The 26,846-nt window shown below is 37.1% G+C and overlaps 2 protein-coding genes across 2 annotated transcripts in view; one reads left to right on the top strand and one right to left on the bottom strand.

Moving 5' to 3' along the window:
- Positions 1-15,857, top strand: part of LOC117290196 (RNA-binding protein Musashi homolog Rbp6-like) — a 71,113-nt gene extending 55,256 nt beyond the window's left edge. The window contains exons 8-11 of the mRNA XM_033771454.1: positions 2,779-3,084; positions 4,764-4,963; positions 5,924-5,926; positions 10,312-15,857. Of these exons, the coding sequence (XP_033627345.1) occupies positions 2,779-3,084; positions 4,764-4,963; positions 5,924-5,926; positions 10,312-10,368 (566 nt within the window). The 3' untranslated portion in view covers positions 10,369-15,857. The remainder of the gene's footprint in view (positions 1-2,778; positions 3,085-4,763; positions 4,964-5,923; positions 5,927-10,311) is intronic.
- Positions 15,858-21,251: 5,394 nt separating this feature from the next.
- On the bottom strand, positions 21,252-26,790 carry LOC117290237 (60S ribosomal protein L23a-like). The gene is made up of 6 exons (XM_033771513.1): positions 26,734-26,790; positions 24,635-24,744; positions 23,877-24,016; positions 23,037-23,213; positions 22,029-22,098; positions 21,252-21,334 (listed from the first exon to the last, which is right to left on the bottom strand). The coding sequence occupies exons 1-6, from the start codon at positions 26,756-26,758 to the stop codon at positions 21,320-21,322; spliced, it is 537 nt and encodes a 178-aa protein (XP_033627404.1). The 5' UTR covers positions 26,759-26,790; the 3' UTR covers positions 21,252-21,319.
- Positions 26,791-26,846: the final 56 nt, after the last annotated feature.

The raw sequence follows: 26,846 nt of genomic DNA, 5'->3' as shown, positions 1-26,846 counted from the left end.
CCTTTTTCATAAGCCAAGGGAAAGTAGGACCAAAAATTCATAACTCGCCTGGAATTTGTTTACAACAGTTTATAAAATTACAGTCTGGCCCAGCTGTGCTAAGTTTGTTTCCCTTACCAGCATGAAAATGGCAGTTCAAATATTTGGGTCTATACTGGTTATAATGGAATTTTGCATTACCAGGCACTAAAACAACATAATAAGGTGATTACGACAAGAATAGACGATAACCTACTCACTGACCCTCAGCCTTTGCATGGTTTGTGCTGGTTTGGCTAAGCATTAACTTCATCTTCTGCTTGTAACCAACACCATAATAAGCATCTTTTCCCGCTTAAATTTGCCTCTTTTTTGTAAACATGCAATACTTTTTATCAACACAGTTATATGAGGATTCAAAATATTTGTTCAAGCCCTGGATTTAGTCAGTAATTTCTTGTGTTTTGTTGCTGAGTCTAGTTGTGAAAACTATTGTAAATGCGACGCTGATTTAACAGCTGATCTTTATGTTGTTAACATAACATTATTTATTGACTTTGTGTCCTCACTCCGCTGTTACCTATCAGTTTTGAGGAGGGAAAGGGAAGGTGGTGGGTTAATTGTTAGCATGTGGTTGGTGATAGGGGCTCAACTTCATGGCTCTGCTTACCATAAGCAAATAAGCGGCGCTCACAGAAGCAGGGAATTCTGCGCTTACATCAAGCTTGTTTCACAGATTAGCCGGGAATTTTTGCTTGTGTGCGTGCAAACTCCACAGTACTAGGCATTCTTCGCTTTTACAGAAATTCGGGGGCTTGCACAGTAAGCGGAGAATGGTGACCGTTTGTGCATAATACGTCGGTAAGCAGAGCCATGAAAATGGGCCCATTCAGGACTCAAACAACACACACCAATGCTGTGATACATACAGTATGTGTGCATATCAGGTATTTTACTATAGCACAAAAGCAAACATTTCCAAACTACCTAAAGGTTGGAAAACTATGGGGTGCGCTTTTTTTTTTTACCACCGCATGCTGTCTTTAGGATTCAAGACATTCATTGAACAACTCTCCAGGAAGTTGAAACATTTAGGATTGGAATGTAGCAGGAAATGCTGATGGAATAGCAAGAACTTTAAGCTGTATAAATATAGGCACTGGAATCAACTGGTACAGTTTAGTTATTGTTTCCCACTTAATCATTGTGAAATTTTGTACATGGTTGTCATCTTTAGAATAAGTATGATATTTAATACATGCATTGCCAAAACCTAGATGCTTGATTCATTGTGAAGTCAAGCCTGATACTTCATGGAGGCATTAAGGCGATTGCCTCCATGCCCACTGGTCAATGCCTTTGTGCCCTTGAAATGCTCCAGTAGAAATTTACACTTTCCTCAAAGAGGTGCCCTCTAACAAGGATAAAATGCATTGGTGCCCTTGCCCTCTTCAAAAACGAGGCATACAGACCTGTGAAGTACTTTGATAAACTTGCTGTAGTTCTCAGGGTTTTGTAGTTGAGTGGTTTGGCGCTGTTTGATATATTTGTGCAACCAATAAATCATGTTTGTTTTTAGAACAAATAAAAATTGATCCATATTGCAACTGGATATATAGGTAGAGGTTACTGTTTGAGGAAGCAATGAGAGTGAGATTGTTCTTGTGGTGCATTGAGCCTGTTGTAGATCTATGGTTGCACTGTTAAATTCTGGAAGATGTGAGGAAGGGTAACTTAGAGTGACACAGGGACTTGGGCAAGTCTATGCACTATGGTTGTTATATAACGACTGGAATGATGTTACATTCTGAGAGTTGTGAGAAAGAGTTAGGGTGACACAGGGACTTGGGCAAGTTTATGTACCATGATCATAACAGGAATGATGGAATGATGGAATACTGGTGGTGTGTAATAAAGTTGTGTCTTAAAATTGGTGTTTAAAAGTTATGACCTATTTACACTAGCAGGATGGATGATGAACTGTGATGGCTTTTTTTGTTTTATGGACATCCTAGAATCGGAACCTTGCATGGGGGAAGTTAATCTTGGTAGCACCCTGGTAATAATGTCATAAGAGTGTTGTTGTCTCTGAAAGAACAATTTGATGTTGCAGTTGAGGAATGTGCGCAGACGGATTGCTTCAAAGTTGACTTAATGGCATGACAGCTTTGGAGGGAACATCTGCATGTGTGTAAACTGTGTATTGGTTGATGTTGGAGGAATTTTAGTTTTTACAATCAGGTGTCTTGTGCTTGTATTGGTGTCAAGATGCACTGTGAGTCAATCAGAAATGCACTTGGAAGAAAAATGTATTACTTGGGGTAGTATACTATTTGGGCATAAAACCGTTCACTGCTAGATAAAAACCGACTATTAGTACGCAGTGCTAAGTTTACTCTTGAAGATTATAGTAAATAGATTGTGGTTAGAAACTTTATTATTTGCCTGTCATGGGCTGTTCAAATACTTAAATAGCTTTGAAAGAAAGTTAAATAGTTATTGGATGAGTTTGATTACTGAGTATCGACAAAAATAGAAACTTGTACAGTACATTTTTTTTTATAGAGTTTTTTAGAAGTGGATGTAAATGTAGCTTACCAATTTGGCGTAAATCACACGCTTAATTCCTCTAGAGGGCGCCCTGGCGACGCTGATGAGTTCTCTGTAGGTTAGCTTAATGTAAATGTCGTCGGGAACAAATTTGTGTTATGCGCGCCAGGTGGTGCGTCTTTGACCTGTATAGCGCCCTCAAGTGTAATTGACCATGTGATAAATGTCAATGACATGTATAATTCACAGAGAGCGGACTCAGTAATGAGCAGTTGACGTACTTGAAGACGACCGGACTTGACAAGTCTGTGTGTATCGCCTCTCCCGGCTTACATGCTTACCCCAGTGGTTACGTCATGCCTCATGGAATCCAGCCTGCCATTGAACAGCAGCGACGCACTGCCGGCCTCATTCCGTACTCATACCCTGACTATGGCTCCTCGGGGCCAGCAACGATCAGGGCAGCCAACTGCACTACGCAAAACCGGACCGACGGGAACACTGGCGTGACCCAGCACCAACAGGCCGAGTACAACCGGGAATACCATCAGGCTGGTATGTGCCATTCAGACCGTGACGCTACGCGTGGCACACACCGTAACGCATACTGTCATATACAATAGTTTTGTATCTATAAATAATGCATGGTTTTTAGAACACACTGATGGTGGAAATTTTTAATTGTCCAATCTCCATTAGTCAAATATCGTAATGATTTTTTAGTTGAGTAATATACACCCAATGTTAGACTGGTGCTCTCAGTTTACGCATCCATTTTACTCTTTAGAATGGAATGCAAATTCACCGTGCACTTTTATGTTTGGCTGCAAGCGGCAGATGCCACATCCATGCTTAGGATCTACACTTCTCTGTACAAAGCAAACTTCACTTCATGTAATACATGTCTTGAACCTCTTAACTGCCTTTAAAATAGTGACTCTTTGTCAAGAAATAAACACAGGACTCGGGGAAAGTACTTAGTATACAGTGCTAACACGCATCGGTGTGTGGGTAAAAACCAAAATTAATATTCTTTATCCCCGATGCAAATTTAACATCTCTTACAAGAAATATAGTGTTATTTTTATTATTGTTGTAAGACATACTTGCATTATGTAACGTCACAAATATGAATTACTTTAAACACCCGTACCAGCATACACTGTGTTTGGGTGTCTTGTAAAATGTTCTTTATCTTCAAATCATCATTCAAATAAAGTCTGACTCAATTTGAATAAGTACTCTGTATCTTTCGTACCTGTAAACAGTTTTTTAATCCTTTTCCTACAACAAATTTAGTCGAGTTTTAATTATATACGACAGGCAGTTAACAGGTTAAGTCTGTGTGGGATTGTTTTCTCAAAGGCACTGTGGTAGTACTTTTCGATCCCCCTCTCAAATTTTTTAAGCCGAGCTTGCTTTATTAATTCTTTCTTAATTACAAACCTTGCATGGATTTAGCATACCCGCTTGTTGGCCATGGTACTCTTCCATATAATTCTAGTCTAACATGTCTTGTGTGGTGTGTTTGTGTGTGTTTTTTGATAGATCATGTAGCAGTAGTTGTGCTGACAAATTCATCTCTATTCATGGAGCCAAACATTTTAACACCTCTTAGCACATATTTTTCTTGTGGGCCACTCTGTGTTTTTGTTTTGTTTTTAACTCCAAGATAAGGTGCAGCAAATGATCATTCCGAAAAATTAATCATATCAATAATTTTGTGTTGATAGTTGTGATAATTTGCACGCTAAAATATGCAGATTGGATTTTGGGAAATTTGCATCATCACTTTTAGTTCAAATGGGTGCAGAAATCATCTGGTTGATTGAAAACGAAATTTTGTTCGCAGACCAAGTTTAACCATTGCTGTATCTTATCTTGAAGATGCTTTTCTCACAAGCCAAACTGTAGACTTAGAGACCTTTTACACATCACATGTTTACAAAAAAAACCGGTGGGTGGGGTCAGGTTACAGGTTTTTATAAGATAGAAAACTAATCCCTCCAAAATTAAGATTTGTACCAACAATGGTTAAATCATGTTGTCCCGTTGAAATTCAAATTTTTACCCCACATTTATAAATATTTTGCTGTCCTGATGAAATTTGAATTAATGTAATCAAGTGCTACATTTGATTAAACAAAACGTGGTTCACTGATAATATTTTTATCAGAGAGTTTCAAACTGATTTTAATTATATATGCTCTGGACTTGACCTTTCACCTCCACAGTGATGAACTCCCCGTATGCACAGCAGAGTTACGCCCCTTCCCCGTCGCCCGTCAATAACCGCAGCGGGTTCAACGTTAACAGCAGCCCGGGCCCCATGGACCTGTACGCTGTATCTACGACCCAGGCAGAGCAGAACGCAATGAGTACAGGTTTTGTACCCGCTGTCAGCCCACAACCAAATAACTATGGAATGGGACAGGTAAATTGAACTTGTACTTAATGGCGCTGACCAGTGTCAAAACAGGCTTTTTCTTTAGGGAACTTGGAAATGAATGCCTCCCCAGTTTGAGCATGGAGTTTTGACACCCTTTCCCAATGTGGGTTTTTTTCGGGGGGGGGGGGGGGGGGAACAGTTATTTTTTTGGGTGTCCTTTTTATTGAAGAAAATCACAAGCACATTATATGATTAATTCCAAGACAGATTATACTTTTGTTTTTACTCAAAACCATCCCTAAGGTTGATCTTAGTATACAAACAGAATTGGATTAATAAGTGAGACTAAATGATGGGTGACGAAGCAGCTTACTATGAATGTTTAATAACGAGTTCAGATGGAATTTGTGCCCTGAAGTGAAGTTCAAACAAACAGAACATCCACATTATACATTGGTTTAGTTTTAGCATATAGTTAGTTTTTCTTAGTTTCGTTTGATTCTGAACTAGAAAGCAGAGAAAACTGCCTAAATATTAAGAGAATACGAACAAAAACAGACAGTCCTAAACAAGAGTAATTGGATGTTCCCCACTCGTACTTTCAAGTTTAAAAAAACATTTACTTTGGTTATTTCTTAGTTTCATCTGATTCTGGGCTATTTGCTTTCAAAGAGAGTATGAAAAAATAAACGACAGTCCTATACGAGTGTCATTGAACGATCCCCACCAGTAGTCTCAAGTTTCAAGAAACATTTACTTTGGTTTTTATTTCTTAGTTTCATCTGATTTTGAATCGAAAGCAGGAAAAAACTGCCCAAATTTTTAAGAGAGTATGAAGACTGACATCCCTAGACAAGTTTCCTTGAATGTTCCCCACTGCACCCATTGCACAATTCAAGACGAGGGACTTATGTCATATTCCTCTGTTTCTCTCTCTTTCTCTCTCTCTTACCCCTTCTACCCTTATTGCAATTACCACGCCCGGTTCTCGCATCCCAATTCTAGAAGGTAACGTCACGTTCGTTATACATCTCTTTGTTTTATAATTACCACCGCCAAGTATATATATTGTGGAATAACCAACCACCTTAGAGTAGTATAATCCATATTTATAGTTTTTAACAGCGTTGACCTTTGACCCCCCTTTTTTGTTCAGTGTTGATGAATATTCATATTTTGTACTTGTTGACTTTAATATCCACCCGTTGTAGTGTTTAGATGGCTTGCACTGCACTAACCATGTTTGCTTCCCTCCAAAAAAACAAAGGATATTAAATAAGTTTTTAAACAACTTTAGTGGGGTAGAGTTTTGTTGTTGGTCAAACTCACAACCGCCATTTTGGATTTTGCTGAGCTTTTGTAATATTGCTGTACTTGTTATAAACTTGAAACTGGTTGCAGTGTGTTGAGGCGCATGAAACCATAGTAATAATACTAGTAGGCAGATTATCACAATGTGTATTTTTCTTGGGTCATCCGTGGCTGGATTCCCCTTTTGCTCAACTCTTTTTAGTTGATGTTACCAATCCACAAACATGTCAAATATCAACTTAAAAAACTTCAGAAGTTTTAACTTAATCATCATCCACCTACTTTAGTGGATGTTACCAATTAACCAATTCACCACTTCAACTGATATCCACAGACATGTCAAATATCAACTTAAAAACTTCAGAAATTTAAACTTTATCATCATCCGCTTATTTTAGTGGATGTTACCAATTCAACAATTCACCAATTCATCATTTCAACATGTATCCACAAACATGTCAAATATGAGGTGAAAAACTTCAAACCTTTCTTTTGTATCATCATTCGCTTATTTGAGATGATTTTTCAAATGAACAATTTCAGAAATTTATACTTTACATACTTGCCCTTTTATCGTCATCCACTAACTTAGTGGATGTGACCAAATCACCAGTTCACAACTTCAACTGGTCTCAACAAACATGTCGAGTATCAACTGACAACTTTCAGAAATTGTTACCTTACAGACTTTCACATGTACCATCAACCACCTCTGTTACCAAGTCACCACTTCAACCAATCTCAACATGAATGTCAAATGTGAACTAATAGAAAAGCAAATAGTAGCACTTTTCCCACTCGAGTGATACTTTTTTATGGCCAAACTGATTTAGCTTTAAAACCTGATAACCTTTTAAGGCAACCAGTCTTGAGATAATTTCTAAAACTTGCAGTAGTATTTAAGCAGCCGTTACTTAACTAATAATTAGATGAAGTTTAAATTGTGCTGCAAATCCTTAGTTGCTTTTTAGTGAATGCAAAGTTTCAGATTCTAAAAGCGGGCTGATTGATTTGACGCAACATGAAAACGGCAATAGTTTTGAAACAAACTACACAGTAAGGGATGCAGTGACCAAAAATAAAGCCATTTTATTGACATGTTCATATTCAACCATTTCTCTCTTGATCTTGATCTACCACCCACCCCTTTTCTTCCCAATTTACCCTCCTGTTTTTCCCACACTTTTTGAACATTTTGTGTTATTACTGTTTGTTCATGACCCCATCCAGGCTCTGATAGCGCCCAACTTCCCCAATGTCAATGGTTATACTATGCAATGAGCTAGCAGATTGAATGAATGCACCACCTCTCAGGTATACTTCCACTACATTCTATCACCTTTCCAACTGTGTTGCAATGACCTTTCACCTTGTAGCTATGACCTGTCGCAATGTTTGTATGACCTGTCGCAATGTTGTTATGACCTTTACGATAGTAGACTTGTTACCTGACCTTTCCCATTGTTGCTATAACCGTTTGTCCAATTGCTGAGACATTTTTATTTCATTAACGCAATGGTTTTTACCTTGACCTTTCACCTACTAACTTTTAACTGAATGACTTTCATTTGACCTTTAACCTGCCACATTTTTGCTTTGACCTCTTGTCATAACTTTGATTCGACAATTCAAACTGTTTTTCTTAGCTTGCTATAGCTAGCTACTCAATATTTTCTGAATGTTAAATTTAACAGCACTGATGAGCTCTACCTCCATGACCTTTGACCTTGTCTCGTGTTTGTACCCTTTGATGTTTTCACTGTATAATATTTTACCTTTGACCTTTATGCTAAACTTGACCTCCAAGCTTTTCATTTACTCATGTTAGTACTGAGACACTTTAACTGTATGACTTTTCCATTGAGTTCACATTTGAGCTTTTAACTGAATGACTGCCATTTGACCTTTCACCTTCCACAATATGACCTTTGACCTCCTGCCATGTTCTATTACTAAGCCATTTGTGTGTTAGATTTTAATCAGGTCTGATGCAATGACGTGCTTGATCACAAGTTACCGCTTAAGTTTGAATTCCTCTGACTGTTATCAACAGTCGCTGTGTCACATGATTCAGGGGCAAGCTTTTGCGTAGTTATATAAGAGACAACCCATACACAACTCTGAATGAATGAATGAATGAATGTATGTATGACACAATGGTACCAGGGTTTGCTCATCTGGAGGCTGCTTTGCAAAAGCTTGCCCCAAGCCGTTTGACTTAGCAACTATCTCTATAGTCTGAGGAATTCATATGCAGTAACATTGTGAATGTAAGCAAGTCATTGTACAATAATTTATTCAAATATAACTCACAAATTCATGGATTAATTGCTCTGACCATTCAAACTATTTCCTTTGTCTGTTTTTTTTAAACTGCTTGTTAAATTTACCTTAAATGTGCTACATTTTATTTTCTTGTAATGTTTGATGTTTTCACCAAATACACTTGTACCTTTGACCTTCCACTTTCATGCTAACCTTGACCACCCGGGCCAGGTTTCATAGAGTTGCTTGAGCACAAAAAATAGCTTAGCACAACAAAAAATATGCTTATCAGAATAATGTTACCAGCGAAACTGTCATATCACATGTATAATTGTTTAAGCGATACTTTCTGCAAAAGCGACTCTATGAAATTGGGCCCAGACTTTTTGTTGGTGCACTTCATCATGAGAATGTTATCCATGTTTGAACTGTGTACATTATCTACACGATCAAAATATCAGCAGTCAATTTCTTGTTCGGTTTTCCCTCTTCTGATTTTTTTTTTTATTATTTTTTATTTTTTATTATATTATATATAAAGATGAATAGTTAAGCCTGGTTCATACTTCCTGCGGAAGCGAAGTGAATTTTAACACCACATGGCTGTTTTCGCAGAAAATGTTTCGCAGTAGTTGAAAACAGCTCAACTGCTGCGAACTATTCGTTGCGAATTTGTGACGCTTAAGTTTGTACCGCGTTCACATTCACATTCGAAGGAAGTATGAGACAGGCTTTTATTCTGTCACCTTTTACTCAATTGTGGCGTATGCTTTGGGATAGAAGAGGGAAGAAAGATAAAATTGGTTGGGGGGGGGGGGGGACACCGAGTAGAGACGAAGAGAAAGGGGAAAACATTTTCCCCTGCTAACCTCAGCAAGGTTTAAAATCTGTGTGCAATTTCATTAAGCCTGTAAGCACAGAAAAGTGTTGCTAAACAGAAACAGGTTATCAGCCAAAATTAAGTTTACGTTGCTGTGACTGGTGCCACACTCATTTTTTGCTTAGCAAAGAAACTTGTCAAGGAGGATTTTCTGCTAAGCAGCTTTATGAAATTGGGCCCAGATTATTACAAACCGTTTATTTCTCCTTTTAAGTTTATTGTTACTTGGTATTTTTTCTCTGAATTTGTTTGTTCTAGTTGTTTGTTGCATCCGTTTCTCAATTATTTATTTGAGTGTCATTCTTTGTAACGCATAGTATACGCAGCATTAACATCACCAATTAACAGTGTGTATCAATTTGTGGTACTTTTTACATACGATTAGTCCATACAATTTCTAAATGACTAATTTTGATGGTGTCGATTATAAATCTATTGGTGGAACTAAACAACTGAGAACACTTACAAAAGATCCAGTGTAAACTGGAAAAGGAAACTGGTGATTTAATTTTTTTTAAAGAGGAGAGTTGGGGGGGGGGGGGGGGGGGGGGGAGGGCGGGGGTCGAAACCTTATAGGATTGTTATCCTTTGGTTGAGGAAACAAGAACTTGAAATCCAATTATTAACAAAGGCTAGAAAGGAATTACTACAAATCCTTAGTTTTGTCAAACTTGGTTGAGGTTTATTTGGGGAGCTTAGGTGAACATTCATGAGCTTGAAAAATTTAAGCGTGTCGAATGCCTCTACACTCTGACGGCTTTCATGCGGGTCAAAAGAACTTTTCGTTATATATTTTAAACTGGAACTTGTCTGTCATAGTATGACAACTGTCAAAAGTTAAAAGCTGAAAGCTCAAGCTGAGATATTTGAGAACATTTTTATGATTTAAAATGTAGTATTTGATTTGTATTTTCTTTAAATTGCTTTCTTGATATAGACTTACGGTGGTGCCAGCCAGAACTACAACCCTCTCGTTCACGGAAGAAACTTCTAGAGAAATTATATCGGATTGGAACCAGGACTCAAGTCTGTGGTTAACACTACCATCATTGTGGATAAATACAAGGCGCCAGACTGCCAAGGCATCTGCCAAGCTCAAATTTTTTTATCTGAAAAAAAATGTCAACACTATTTTTTTGTACACAACAGGCGAAATTATTATAAAAGTAAGAAGGCTAAATCATGTATAGAGACAAATTGAATTGGATTTTTGGAGAAGAAAAGTGTCAAAATTATCATGTGCAAGCAAAAAAAATTAAAACAGGAACCAAATCTATGTTAGATATTCTGCGATTTACTATTGGTGGAATTTTTAGTGGATTAAATAGAGTTGCGACATAAATGCATCTGAAGTTTTGTTTTATGTTTCCTATCTAATGGCTGTTGACCAAAGCAGAGAGAGGGACGATGTAAAGAATTGAGTGCACATTGGGGGAAAGGAAGAGAGGTTTAAATGGGGAACATTTTTAGGCTGAGGCCTGGTGTGCGATTTAACAAAAAAACAACTAAATTAACAACATTGTGTGGTTATTTAAGTAATATATCATTATTCTTAAAACAGTGCAAGTTGAAGGTATGGCCATTTTTTATCCGTTTGTGTGATGGTCAAAAAAACATATTTGCGAATAATTGTGTCAATTTTTTGATCTTTGAAAATAAAAATATCTAACATAAAAACAAAGTTTTTTGCTCTTAAACTATTAATGTAGCTTGCGGAAAAAATACAAAATCTAGATGTATGAGTTTTTACAGTGGTTATTTGCAGAATGTAGTGTGTGGAGAAATGTAGTAACGTAATTGTAGTTTTTAGATTTGCAGTGAGATATCGGTGTAGTTGGGTAACTGTGTAGCATTTAAGTACTCGTAGTCAAGTCCCGTAGTTGTTACTTCATTCATAATACCAACACTTCATGTGTGGGGTTTTTACAATTTTTATTTTCACCTTTTTAAGTTTATCTTATTTTTGTTTATAATATTATGAAGTAAGTTTTAAATAAAATCTTGTAAAGGTATTTTGCCAGAGTGCCAATGATGACAAACTGTGTATCCCAAAGATAAATAAATAATTCATAGTTAATTGATACGATTTTTTGTCAAGATTTAACTTAAATCTCTTATGAAAGTATACTTTGCAACAAGAAAATAAGAGAGATTAAATGAAGAGCGGGGAAACTCAGTACCTTTAGCAACTCTTAGGCCAGGTTTTTAGACTTTAAAGATGTCGCATAAATTTAAATAAATTATGTACTGTTGTTTTTCTATGTATTTTAAAGTATCTCAATTTAGACTTGCTTAGACATTTACTTGATATAAATTATGTTCTTCTTCTCTGGGTTATGTGCCAAATTATTTCTGTGGGTCACTCAGATGCAGCTTTGTATATTTATCATGAAACAGCAGTAGATTGTTTTTGGTCACGAAATAGCAGTTGGGTTTAAGCAAAAACGTCTATTCAGTGTCATTGGTAATGTGTGCAGCAGTTTGTGCACTTGTTGTAGTTTCAAAATGACCTGGAATTACACTAGAACTTTGAAGGTTTTTAGGCGGACTTGACTGAATGTATTGTGGTCAAACATCTGTATGGTGAGTACCCTATCTGTTTTTGTCAAACTCTCAGCCAAAAAAGCTGTATTTATGCTGATATTTTTCCAATGCACCTAGGTTCTATTTATTCTAAAAAAATTCCCCATAGATTTTGCAGTTTGATTTAATAAACATGAAAGTGCTGTTTTTCTTTTGGCTAAACGAAATAGGCCTGTTACATTGGGAAAATGTAAATATGTTGCTGGATTTTGTTGTTGGCATTTTATGTATACAAAAATAACATTAAAATAAAATAAACAATTTGTAGAATTCTTTGGAAAAATATCAGTAAGCATTGTTACATTGAGAGTGTACCCAAACTGCCGTTGTGTTACCAACAATTATTATCTCTTTTTTTATTTTTGAGGTCCTTGTACAGTTTGGAACCCAAACAGGTTTTTTCGTACAGCAATACTGGACAATAAGTTCAGATAAAAATTTGCCAACTTTTTCACTAATTTTCTTCAGTTTGTGATTTTTCTTTTTAAATTGCAAGTTTTGGTTTTCCTAATGGCTATATTCTTTGTTTTGTGATTTTAAAAGTAAATACATAGCATCTATGCATATGAAGCATTTCTTGTTGTTTTTCGGAAATGAATGTAAAAAGTTGTCCGCCATGTAAAACCAACAAATTGCAATTCTTGAATAACTAAAAAAAAAAAAAGAAGCCTTCTAAGAAAATTTTGTGTGAATTTTGTTTTACCGTACATTGTTTTGGATCAGTTGTTTACATGTTGTCATTTCCTAGTAGAGTGAATGGTACTATCCATGCCAATTCAGTAAACAAAAACAAAACCAAAAACTGCCTGGATGGTTAATTTAACAAATCTATGCCGATATCTCATATTGACTGTAGTGTTGTTCCACGTGAGTAATACAGTCTCAACTATACTATAGTTGGGACCGTCATCAAGTTTGGGGTACGTTAAAACAAAAGAGAACAAAAAATACATGGTAAAACATTGGTATTTGAAATACATATTTCGTTTTTAAGAAAATATCCCAGGCTGCACACTATGGTTATTACCCGGATTCAGCCAAAAACAGCTGAAAAAAAGTTGAATCTTGATATCATACACAATTATGAACCGTAAAAGTACTTCAAATTTTGGAAATATTTGGGCTCCCGTTGATCGGAATATTACCAATGTTTTACCGTTGAGATATCTCTTTCAAAATAAGTGCTGTGTTACTATACATAGTAGGAGACTGCCAGTTAGTATATGCGGTAGTCAGTGGTGAAAAGCAAAACACAAAGAATATGCCAAACTTTAAAAACTGAAACTTTCTGCTGCTGGTTGTAACAGTGTAGTTGTCTGCAGAATATCGTTCACTGGGAAATTTGGTACCGAGAGCTTCTTTTTCGTTGAAATTTTGGGATCACGGAATCAATTGATTTCACTTTATAAAGCTGTGCTGTGTTTGGTTGTTTGGGTTCATATCTTTAGAATTGGAGACATATCATGGCACTTCTTGGAAGCGTGCGTGAGTCAATCAGTAGAGTTGTATCAGTCCACTCATGCAAACGTTTTTAAAACAAAATGATGTATTCAATTTCTAAATTGTGCAAGAAGACTCTGGAACAAATTCTCCATCTGTGCTTCAAAAATGATTATATGCATGTATACAATGAGTTATGTTTTAAAGAAACACTTGATTAAGATCCCTTTAGAATTTAGTGTGATCGTGTAGTACAGAGGGTCTATAAGGGTAGTGTCGTAGTGCATCAGTGTATTGTGTGTTCATGTATACTTCTCACACTACCTCTGTCTATATCATAAATGAATGATTATAACAAAGAAAAAAGAATTAGTGTTTAATCTTGTACAGTACATTACATGAGGGAGGACTGCAGCAAGTTTAGGTCAGACACTATTGTCGTTTTCCAATCTTACTGCGGATGAAAACTTTAAAAAATACAAATCCACAATTATATGATAATCGTAAAGTTTATATTTTTTAAAACCAATGAATTTAATTTATAATATCATTTTAAAAATACTACAATCGTTGAAACGGTTTTCCCATGATGTATATTTATTTTTTAACAAATGCCCAAATGATCAGATAGTGATGGAAAAAAAAGAACTAACAACAACAACCATGCAAGAAACTTGACAAAATACTAATTCCAAAAATAAAATTAAATACCAGATTGTAGAAATTGCCAAATAATTTTCGGATGCTTTATGTCCCCAGATAATGATTTTTCTCCCCTGAAAATGTTTGAAGAACTGAACACATTTTTTACTGAACTCTTAAAACCTACATATTGCGCTGTGCTTTAATTGCTCTGCTCAATTTAAAATGCACTTTTTTGTGGCCAAAATCATGATAGAATTTGTTGCCTTGCTAATATAAGGAGTGACTTCGTTCACATTATGACATCATAAGGCGACTGTTTCATTGGTCCCCTTGTCTAGGATGCAGATCTTAAACACTAACTTATAACACAGGGCACCGTTTGAAAAATGGCCGCCATGGAGAAAGTGTTGATTGGTCTGCCTCAGAAACCCACTTTGTCTGAGATCGCCTGTGGAAAAACGCACAATGTGAATCGGAAAAAGATCTGATAAAGAAATGCAGTTTAAGAACTGGACAACAGTACCACCAAAAAAAAAAGTAAATGAAAAAAAAAATTAATTGAATGTTTATCTGTGAGGCAGTTAAATTCTTATGCTTTTGGGTCACTGGTATTTATAGCTCCATATATATTATATAACACCAAAACTATCTGCTGTTGTACTGCAATTAAATATTCTAATCTTACATGTAGTGTCTATTGGTAGATTTGTCGAGAGAAAAAACACAACATTCAGGGAATACTATATGGATGCATTGTAATGCTATTTTTCCATTTTCTGCATGTAAATGCTTTAAAAATGTCAATACACTAAAGTAATTTTTTGTAAAGGAGTGTGGTCCCTTCCATGTTTTGATTTTATCTATGATATTAATTATTAATTGTAAGTCTAGTTTCTGGGAACGGTTGATATTATTATATTTTTTAGAACTTTTTAGAATTTTAAACACTAGTCATCTGTAACGTAGTTGATTTTTCGAGAAACTTGTAGAGGTAGAGTTAAATTTAATGTCAGATGTTTAATGTAGAACTTAATGAAATTTCAACAAATCATGTGTACAGTGAATTTTGCTTTGAAAAAAAAAAATATACTAATAATGGAATGGTAACAACTCCAGTGATCATAAACATGTAAAATTAGTTGGCCAATCCAGCAGCTGAAAAAGTGATATAGGCATGCCCAGCTAACCAATCAGATTGGAGCTATGAAATATTTGGATTGTCAAGTGTTATAAAACATGGAGTTGGATTGGCCCACTGGAAGCGCTTATAAATGATCACACTTACTTAATTGGAAGAATAAAAAAAAAAAGGAGAAACAAACTATATATAAATGCAACTCTGGAAGTTCGGAACAATTTCACTTTTCACTGTTTATCGAGGTGGACTTAATAATAATTAACTGCTTGTCCTTGTGTGTGAATTCTACAGTACAATTTTAATATTGGATGAATCTTTACTCATTTTTTTTATGGCATCATCTCTAAAGAATGTCAAAGATTCTGCAATCACCTGAAAACAGTGGATGGTATGGAACAAAGTGCTTCCAGATTTGTAGGAGACAAAGAATGTGGGGCATCAAAAGTATAAAAACAAATAATTGTCAGAATAATGATTCATGCTACCTTAATGTCGCCCACTAAATTCACCAATTTAAAAAAAAAAAAAAATATTTGACGGGTCAACATTTTGTATGGAAATTTTAAAGAGTAGCTGTCTAGTAATCAGAAGTAGATCTTTGAACACGTGGAAGAAATCGGAAGATAAAAATGCTAAATATTATGTGAAAAATCATTTCAAATTGTTGTTTTTATGAAGAAAAAAAAATTGAAATGGATAATAAATTAATTTTATCTATACCTGTATATATACATTAAATTAAAAAAAATAATACAACCATACATTTTTATCACTGTGGAGCCGCAAGCTGGTATGCTGCGTGGTAGAGTGTTGAAGATCAGCATGACAGAGGATTATTTTTTAATACAAGATGAGTTGTTGGGGAGTAACGCGAGATGTAGATTCTTGTAGATCCAGAGTAATTCATATCGGGAGTGTCAATTTCAACAAACTGCGAAGCAGATTTTTTTTTTTATCTTGGGTACCGATCGCTTCCTTACACTTCATAAACCAATGGTTTGGGTGGTTTAGCTGAGCTGCTTGAAGCAGCTGAATTCAGGGTTGAGGTTTTTTTTTTTAAACCATCAGGACAAAATTTCAAAGAGCTGCTTAAGCAGAAAATATTGCTCAACAAATTTCTGCTTTAACAGAAATGAAATAAGGAGTACTATTCTGGTGAGCACAGTTTTGTTGTACTTTTGTTGTAGCTCTATGAAATTTGGCCCTGAAGTGGTTGTGACCGGTTCCCGATTAAGCACAATTTTGTATGCATTGTTTTCTGATTGGCAGCCTTGTGAAATTGACCTCTAGATTCTTAGTGATTCTTTAAGGTAGCTTGATTCAAGGTCAGGAAATGAGGTGAGAGATTAGATGGATGCCTTCATTAAGGAGTCTTACTGTGGAACTTGGGTTGAATTGTATAAAGTACTTCTTGGGTTTGTAATTTTTACAGATGTATATTTTTTAATTGTGACTACTTGCAATTAATGGCCGTTTTCTCATTGTAGTTGTGGCCTTGTCGTTCGGCAGTTTCGGATTCTCAAAGTTGATTAAAACCAACAAGGAGACATTATAAACACAACTAACAAGAGAGAGAGAGAGAGAGCGTGTGGGCATTGAGTGCACTCAGGATTGAAAAATGTACTTCATGAGTATTAAAGGTAGAAAGAAAGTTACCACAGTAAGACAAATTGTTCCAGTTCAGCCACATCTAAGGTTTACAGGGAGGGAATCATGGTTACCTCTAGGCGGGTGTTAAAATGGGATAAATTGAGGAAAAACAATGGTCTTGTTTAGATGCAGTGTTTATTAAGCAATATATTGTATAGTCATTGATATGTTTGGACCGTTTTCGTAGTAGTGCCATCCAATTCTACCTCCAATTAAACATGTTTAAATCAAATTCAACAAACTCTTCCATTTTTACTGCAAAGTGAAAAAGACCTCCATTTAAAAAATGTTTGCACATTATTGTTTTTGTTTTGCAATTGAAATTTAAAGTGGGATCGCACTCTAACCCTGTTAAGAATTAATAGTTTGACAACTTCTAATGTTTTCCCTCCCTGGTTATATAGACCACTGGCTGGACTGGAGTAAAGGCCGAGTTACACTGCAGCGACAACAAAAACGATAACGATCACAAAGCAAAGAGAACACATTCTATGGTCGAAATGCTCCACGCAGAATACGCACACGCTCATTCAACTAATAGAGTGTATTCTCTTTGCGTCGTTATCGTTTTCGTTATCGCGGCAGTGCGACTCGGCCTTTAGGCTTTCAATTAAAGTAGGACCATCAAAATCTTTCATGTCTCTGTGGCAGATTATATTTGTAGACATTTGAATCCATGCTGTTTAAAAACAAACGAGTAACTCGCAGCAGCTCTGGTGCAATTTACGTCAGGACCAATCAACTTTTTGGAGGGTCTCATGTGACACCGTGAAGCTAACTTGATATGCAAATTTAGTAACTTATGCTAATTAGTGGTTGATTGTAATCAAATTAGGTCATGATGTCACATGCTTCCCACCCGAGTGCCCCATATTTAATTAGATCAGAACCATATCTTAATTGCTTAGAGACAACAGGTCTGACAGAGTACAAGAAATATTGAGGTCATTTATCTGTATCATGTTTTCTTTTTATTTCTATTGTCATTTTTGTACATTTTTCTGTAACTAAAATGGAATGTTCTTAATTAAGCATTAATTAATAGCAGGGGACAATTTTTTTGTTTTAATTGGGGCCGCTGTAGATTTTTTCCATTTTTGGGAGAGTTTAAATGTATTTTTCATACTTATATTTAATGCTCTTTATGTTTCTATCTTATCTTTTTTAAACCGAATTGGGCAGGTTTTCCTATCTTTTGTCGCAAGTATCCAAACATTTTCAAAGAAACTTTTGACAAAATGTGATTTGATTCAGTGAATTACGAACAAACTGTTCTTGCTAGTGATTGGTGTTGTGTTAACCTATTGACCAATCACAGACAAGGGATAGGAAAATCTCACAGCTGATTGGTTGTCGGACATGAAAATTGGTTTTTGATCAGTGCACACTCTCCCAGACAGCAAGTAGATGATGTAGGAATGGGGTAAAAAAAAGTTCCTAAAAATAAAATAAAAAAAAGAGGAAAAAAAAAAAGATTGACTTCTGTACAGGAAACCAGCAAAGTTGTCCATAAACTGTGGTTGATTATTTTGCTTGTTTGTAGGACATAAGACTCTGTAGAATTAGTAGTGCTTACCCCCATGTGTTAAAAAGGGTAGAAATTTGTGGTTTTACTGAGAACCGAGTCTGTTCAGCAGAGTGGGTTCGATTCCAAGTCGTGACACTTTTTCCCATTTTTGCTGCATCCTTCGGATGGGACCTAAAGCCGTAGGACCCATGTGTTGTGTAATGCACGCAAAAGAACCCAGTGCACTTATCTTGAGAGAAGGGGTTCGCCTGGTGTTCCTGGTCTGAGCAGCAGTATATTTGTGCCGCAGCACCTTGTAAACCATTTCTATAAAGGAATGTGTCTCATACAATACATTCATGTAGCTCAACATATCTTGTAGGAAATAATACTCGGGGCTTTGATACGCCCCCACACGATGAGACCTTTTCACACAACTCTATTCCTCTGGGTAAACCCCCATGGAATAACGGCCGGCCCTTTTGAGCTTGGATCACTTTACCCCTGATCTACCCCTGCCAATGAGCATACTCCCGGGTATTCCTGAGGCGTGCAGCCAGTGGAATGGGGACTTAGGCAGGGATAGGTTCGCCGGGTTAACTTCGCCGGGTTAAGTGTGGGGTTAAAAAAAACTTGTAGCCTGCCTCCCCAGGGTTTTATTCCCCAGGTATACGAGATACAGTGTGAAAAGCGCTGTAATCATGGTATGACGAATATCAGTCACGCATTGTCGGTTTCCCAAAACAAAGTTTGTGTGGAACTTTTGAGAAACGTACAACTTCTGTTCCGAGTGAAGAGAAAATTAACTTGTAAAACTTTATCCTTTTTAGGCAAATTCTCAGAAGCTGGTAAAACCTGCCAAGTGAGTCTGCTGCATGCCACCCTGAGCCTAAAAAAATGCCAGTTCACTCAAGCTCACTTACAAATTTGTAAGCATTCAGAATTAAAATGTTATATGTTTCATGCCAAAACCAGACATAAGCTTTCTACTTTCAAATAATACTGTTAGTCCTATTGACCCCTTGCACGACTGTCTTGAATAAAATAAAGCAACCAAGATTTAATTGTGATGATGTCATGTCAATGGGCCATTTGACCCTTTACACACATGTCTCAACAATTAAGATATGTACAATTTCTATCAGTGAAGAGAAAACAAAGAGAAAAACCTGGCGAGTCTGCTGCCACCCCTAGTCCAAAAAGTGCCAGTTCACTCATATTTGTAATCAGATGGAATGGTCTTTTAGAATGAATGTAAACCCCACAAAGCTCACCTAAACATTTTTAAGCATTCAGATTAAGGGAATCAATGTGTGGCGAAGAGGTTTTCAACTAGTGATTTAAATCCAACGAGGACTGGTTCTTGATAATTTTACCGAGACGAAGTCGAGGTAAATTATCAAGAACCAGGCCTCGGCTGGTTTAAACCACTAGTTGAAAACTGATTTAACAAACTTTGATTCCCATTCATAAATACCTTTTCGGTCAAAAAACATCAACACTTTTAATTTTTCAATGATTTTTTTCAACACAACACCCCTCCAGCTATGAAATGGTAAGGCCCTCCGCCGCCCTCGGGTAAATAACTCCTTATAAGTAGGATTTGAAACTTTGCATGGTGGAAATACGATATAGATAGAAAGGTTTGCGGTACCACCATGTAATGACTATCTCTAATAACTCCTTACAAGGGAATGCTGTGCGCGTCGTGCGTATCGCGTGATGTGGCACAACTGTCCCAGTCGTTGCTCTCGATCAATAGGAATGAAGAAACTGTCTTACAAGCACACGTGCAAGCTCGCGTGTCATGCCCATGTTTCAACACTTTTTACTGGTCATAAACAAAGGTTTATACACACAAACGTGAGGCGCTCTCCACCAATAGGAATAGCCAAACTGTCCGTATTTATGAATTATAATTTATGCTCGATGCCCAAACCAGAATGTCCTGCTTCCAAATTACACTTTGCATTAGTCTTGATTGATCCCTTGCCTAACTGTCAAACCTGGCCACTATTGCCATTTTCGGAAAGTAATAAGAGACTTATGAGATGCTGGCACCATCAGACACAACAGTCCTTTTCACATGCTTTGTAGTGCCAAGTAGGTCCGAGGCCTGCCCACTATAATGGCAAGAACTACATGTAGCACCCTGTACATGTAAACCTTGGGTCTCAAGAGTTCATAACTTCAATAACCCATCTTTCTGTATAAATGTGTATAAGCGCCTCGAGTATATTGTTGGTAGATACGTGCGTTATATAAGACTTTGATATTATTTAAGGACCGTCCAAAAGTCTTCCATTGCACATACAAAAAGGCATGTTAAAGGAACACGTTGCCTTGGATCGGACGAGTTGGTCTATAAAAAGTGTTTGTAACTGTCTGTTCCGGGATGGAAAGATGTTTTAAAAGTACATGTATAATACATGGTTTTCCTTTTACTTTGCGAACTAAAACCATCGGCCATTTATGAGAGTCAACAATTTGTCTCCCATAAATGGCCGACCGTGTTAGTCGACAAGGTAAAAGGAAAACCGTGCAATTTCGAGGCATGTTTGTGTGGATTCTACTTTTACAACATCTTTCTACCCATATGTATTTTATAACAAATGGTTACAAAATGCTTTTCAAAGACCAACTCGACCGATCCAAGGCAACGTGTTCCTTTAAAGGCACTGGACACTTTTGAAGGGGCTAGTGACGGAGCTCAGTATAGCCTCAGTTTAAGTCCAAGCATGGTAATGTTCGTTCATCAACTCTCCTTGCAAGAAGCTCAGACAATACCAAAATACATTGACAATGACTTCAAAGAAACAAAGCATAAACTTCAATTTTTTATCACAGTTTTTAAAGGTGATTTATTGAACAATTTCATACATATCTAGTTGAATCTATGTTTTTATTTTTCTTCATAAAGAGAGAAAATGAATTCCCAAGTGCTGTCCCCTTCCTTGCGTTGAACCATAATGTTCCAGTAGTTTAGATGATTCCAATCTGAAAAAGGTATGAGAATTGAAAATTTAAATAACAGTGTTTCTTTTCAAGATTTTACGATTTTATTAAACAAGTCAGAAATGCAATATTTCCTTGTTTTGTTTTTACTTTCATGGATGCCCATACAAATTGAAAAACACTACAAATTCTTGTGTGGTTTGGCGTTTTAGGGTTTTTCATAAATTCCTGGTAAGTGCAACGCAGTCAAGCCACATTAATTGTAGGGTCCCATCTCTTCAAGTAATTACCAAGGAATTTTCTTTCGAATTTTGTTTTCCTTTTGAAGCCAGTACTTATGCAAGAATGATGTGAATACGAAAGACTCGTTTTGTGTGGTTGAAAACATACAGTTAAGTGCATGGCTTCATACAATCAAATGACTCCAACTGCTTAGTACATTTGCACTCAAGTTTTTAAAGAATACGGTAGCCAATCAAATCCCAAGCTTCATGACTTTTATCAGGTATACTATTTGGTCCTTGGGAAAACAAGTGGTACAGTTTTTGTGTGTACTAGGGCTGATGACCTACTTGTATGTATGGTGTAGGATTTAACAGACTTTTCCGGGCCATTTAATCACAGCTTTTCCTGATGTTTCCACTAGCAAAATAATGAGACTAAAGTAGGAAGATTATCATGCCTGTGTTATTCAGCCATGGTCTACCATTATTTAGACGTGATGTACAACTCTTACCTTGTTTGCAATGTCCAAGGCATCGTAGTCTGGGGCTAGTCTGACGTACGCCTTCTTCTGTCCATCAGGTCTTTAAAAAGAAAGAAAAAACAATTTGTACTTGTATAACTTCAGAGGATCTGTTACATTTGGCAATGACTCTGACAATTACTGACAATGAAAACTTACTCGGTGGGAAGTACAGGAGTTTTGGATAGTATAACAAATTTGGAGTACTGTGGTTTTGGAAAAAAAAAATATCACTTTTTTTGCCCGAATATTTGAATCTGACCGGCATTACTGATTAGTTTGTGTTTTCCAATCGCAGATTATTCTTCCTACGTGGACATACATTGCTGACGATTTTTAGCAGTATCTCAAAAACGCTACCACCTTTTGAAATGAAAGTATCACAGGTTAGTTTTGTGGTATATATCTACAACTATAGAGGATTGAAACAAACAGTGGGTTCCAATTACCAAACATAATACCAGACTGCATAATACACAATCCCTTCAAATCTCCACATTGGTATTAAAGCCTTTGGACACATTCGGTAAACAATAATGTCCAAGGCCCACACTTCGTGTATCACAACTTTTATATAAAATAACAAACCTGTAAAAATTTAGGCTCAATCGGTCATCGGAGTCGGAGAAAATAACGGGAAAACCCACCCTTGTTTCCGCACGTTTCGCCGTGTCATGACATGTGTTTAAAATATACCCGTAATTCTCGATATCGAGAATTTATATTGTTTTAATGTTTTCTCAAAAAGTAAAGCATTTCATGGAATATCAAGAGAAGTCTTTCACCATTACCTTCTTTAAACCCTGTAAGTTATTTGTAAATCTGTGAACTTTTATTTATTTTTTCTGTTCCGAAAGTGTCCAATGGCTTTAAGCAAACACCCCTTTATCAGTGCCCTATACAAGGACTGAATTATTCTCTGGGTCATAGACGACTCATGCCTATGAATATTCATTGACAGCACCTGCATATATGAATATATATTAATGAAGAGCTCACCTGATGAGTGTGTTGACCTTGGAAACATCAATGTCATACAGCTTCTTGACGGCTGTCTTGATCTGGAACTTGTTGGCCTTGAGGGCAGTGATGAAGACCAGCGTGTTGTTCTCCTCAATCTTCTTCATGGCACTCTCGGTGGTCAGAGGGTACTTGATGATGGTGAACTGGTCAAGCCTGTAGGCAAATTTAATATCAATATAGCTTAGCACCAACAGAACTATGCTTACCAGAATATGATTTCCAAAAAATGTACAAACTGGTCAAGCCTGTAGGGCAAATTTAATATCAAAGTAGCTTAGCACCAACAGAACTATGCTTACCAGAATAGGATTTCCAAAAAATGTACAATTTATGACTGGTACCCTTATTTCTCTTTTTTTGCAGGAGTGAAGACGAGCAGAGCAGAGTAGACTGTTCGAAACGTTGAGATCACACCGGCTCTTTTCAGAGGCCCAATCCTCCTAAAGAGATTTTACACATGGCTGTACCCACAAATTTATAATTTCTTATCCTATTTTTCACACCACGCAAAGCTGCAAACACCACTTAGCAGACCGGCTCTTTTCAGAGGCCCAATCCTCCTAAAGAGATTTTACACATGGCTGAACCCACAAGTTAATAATTTCTTATCCTATTTTTCACACCATGCAAAGCTGCAAACACCACTTAGCAGACAATTGTTGAGCAACAATTGTTGAGCTATAGTCTGCTTAGACAGCTCTATGAAAATGGGCCCAGATTTGTCTCACACACTAATAACAAATTGTTCATTAAAGCTGTACAATGGGGTCCCAAATGACTTTGCACAGATATTCCATTTAATATCGGACGACTCACTTTGGGCGGCTAGGAACACTCTTGCGTGGGTACTTGGGGGCCCTGGGAGTCTTCAGGGTCTTGGGACGTCTGAAGGTCACCTGTGTGCGCACCTTCCTCTTGCGAGTGGCAATTCCTCCACGAAGGATGTTCTTCTTTGCCTAACCAAGAAAGCAACACAAAATTATTCAATACATACCTTTACATCAAGCAGCGAACCAAAAATGTTGAGAAGGGTTAACACATGATTTGAAAGGCAGTACTATTTCACTTAAACATTTATTGTCTCATCTCTCACAACCCAGGCATGAGTTTGTTTCTCCATTTTGCATATGGCTACGTTCTTACACAGGCCTAATACTTCACAGAGGCAACAAAGGGGATTGCCTCCATGCCCCAGGTCATTGCCTTAGTGCCCTTGAAAAGCTCCAGTAGAAATTTACAATTTCCCTTTAGGGTGCCTGTTAACAAGGATAATTGCATCGGTGCCCTTGCCCTTTCAAAAACAAAGCATACAGGCCTGCCAGTGGTCCCCTTGCCAAATGCCAGTTAGAACACCTGAATACCAGTAAAAAAAATACACTCCAAATATAGACTATAGTGACAACCCCTTGCCAAATGCCAGTTAAAACACCCGAATATCAGTAAAAAATACACTCCAAATATAAACTCAAGTGACAAAGTTGACATACTAGCAAAACGACAAGCTAAAACTGGTTCTTCTGGCCAGTCACTGAACATTTACAAGGGGCAAGCCCTGCTGCATCCTGCATTCTTACCTTGAGTGCATCACTCTTGGCTTTAGCCTTAGCCTCAGCCTTAGCTCTGGCTTCAACCTTGGCAGCAGACTCGACCTGTGCAGGTCCCTTCTTCCCAGCTTTACGCTGTGCTGTATTGTCATAGGAAAGAATAAATCGATGACTTTTGTGATACAATCACTTAGCTCAGGTGAGATACAATCAAAAGAAGTTTGCTTTCGATTCTGATGCCAAAATATACATTTTTAAGGAGTCATTATTTTCAATAGCGTTCCTCATGACAAAATGTTTTTTTTTAGGAACTACTTTACTGAAAACCTGTTGAAAATGTACGTTAAAACTCACGGAAAAATTTCTGTATCCAGCCACATTTTTGTAAGGGATTTATTTCATTTTTGTCAATGGATGTTTCCACGTTTTTAAAGTTACTTACTCTTATTGAGTTGGTACCTAAACACTAAATTTAGATCTCTAAAAACAGGTCATTGACGCACACATTGTCACGTCATACTTAAGTCAAGTCATACGCGAATAAATTGGGTACGGTTGTTGAGGCGGAGGAAACACTTTGAAAGCAACCTTAATAACCTTAGTTTTTTTTTTCAAACCTTAGGTTGGGGATTCATTTTTTGTTGTCGGCACTGGTTTTCAGTAAATAAAACATTCACTTTTTAGGAGAGTTTTTCAAACAGAAAACGTAGCAATATACGGAGGAAAAGCTCATACAAAATATGCCCTCAATGCGTGCCATTCTCCATCGGAGCCCTTCATCAAAGAAAATTGCGTCGAAGTGAAAAACATTAATTCAGCTATAGTAATAATAACTGGACACTTATTTTTACAAAGGTTAGTGAGGAACATTTATTCTGATATTCCTGCAGGTCATTTTTAATAACCATGAAATATAATTGGTGTCTATGTCCACATGAAAGAAAAAAATGAAGGCCAGCCACTTCCGAGTCAGACAATTGTAATTGAGGTACTAAGTGACTTGGGTACGAAATGACTTGGGTACAAAGTGACCTGGGTACGGGACGGTTGGTACGGGTACATCAATTTGGGTACGAAGTGACTTGGGCTTGGCTTGGGTACGAACTGACCGACCAACATCGTTCGTCGTTGCGCACTCATGTCCAAAAGTAAAACGAACTAAACTGGAGTGTGTAGTCAGCGAGCGAGCAGTGTTGTCAAGCATGTCAAGAAAAATAACCCAATAATAAGGTTTATCACGATTCAGAAACGCAATGCATTGTGGGAAGGAATATGGGGTGGTTTCTATGCAGTTTCTACGACTCGCGCACGCAACGCCTGTACCTTTGTGTGGGTTCAACAGCGCCCTCTCTTGATATTTTGCTATTCGCGATAAACCTTGTGGTTTTACCCCGATTTTTATTTTACACAGCACAGTAATTAATGACAAAAAAGTGAAATGAAGTGCGCTTCGCTTGCTATTTATTTATTTTTTTTTTTTTTTAATAATCCATGAAAACAACCCAACCCAGGGCCTGGTGCATGAGATGGTCAGGCTAAGGAGGGTGAATGAGGCCAAAGATACGGGGAAATGTAGATCCGTGTGTGTACATGATGTAGTTTTAGTTTTAGTTTTATTAGACTTTACACTGGCATAAAAATATAGAAATACAAATCGATACATAAAGAAATAAAGAATCAAATTAGCTATAAAAAATACCAAGCCAGTGAGTGACGAGGAGGAACAGGTGACCAGCACCTCTACAAAGCCGTCCTGTCACAAGAAATGTCCCCTGAAACCCACCCCATAGCAAAAAACCACCCAACCCACAAAAAAGAGGGAGCGCTTTAAGGCGGGACTGACAATTACAGACGACAAGAAGAACATACATTGCATGTGTACATCACATGCCGCTGCACCGATCGTGCAGTGCCACGGCATGCATTGCCATTGGCATTGCGTGTAAATTTGTAACGTGACCCAACGTAACGCCTCAAAATCATTGATTATTCACAAAAGAAAAAAACACCAATGTTACATCGTTCAGCTGTTAGAGTAAATACATCAGAGAGATACAATGGTTTGATTTTAATTGGGGTTCTTAAATCACAAAGGGGTAAAATGTGGAATTATTTGAGGAATGGCTCACCTTCCTTGCGAGCTTTGGGCCCCATCTTGGATAAAAGAGACCGGATGTTGGCGCATGGGTTTCTCACCCTGACATGCAGCGCTACCAAAACCAACATTTTATATCAGAAAATG

Source organism: Asterias rubens, chromosome 5, assembly GCF_902459465.1.
Source record: "Asterias rubens chromosome 5, eAstRub1.3, whole genome shotgun sequence".
Classification (NCBI taxonomy): domain Eukaryota; kingdom Metazoa; phylum Echinodermata; class Asteroidea; order Forcipulatida; family Asteriidae; genus Asterias; species Asterias rubens.
This window is presented reverse-complemented; position numbering and strand designations above follow the sequence as displayed.

Coding starts and splice junctions, on each gene's coding strand:
- LOC117290237 (XM_033771513.1), bottom strand. CDS start 26,758: ATGGGGCCCAAAGCTCGCAAGGAAG. Junction 24,745..26,733: donor GCCCAAAGCTCGCAAGGAAG/GTGAGCCATTCC, acceptor ATGACAATACAG/CACAGCGTAAAGCTGGGAAG. Junction 24,017..24,634: donor CCAAGAGTGATGCACTCAAG/GTAAGAATGCAG, acceptor TTTCTTGGTTAG/GCAAAGAAGAACATCCTTCG.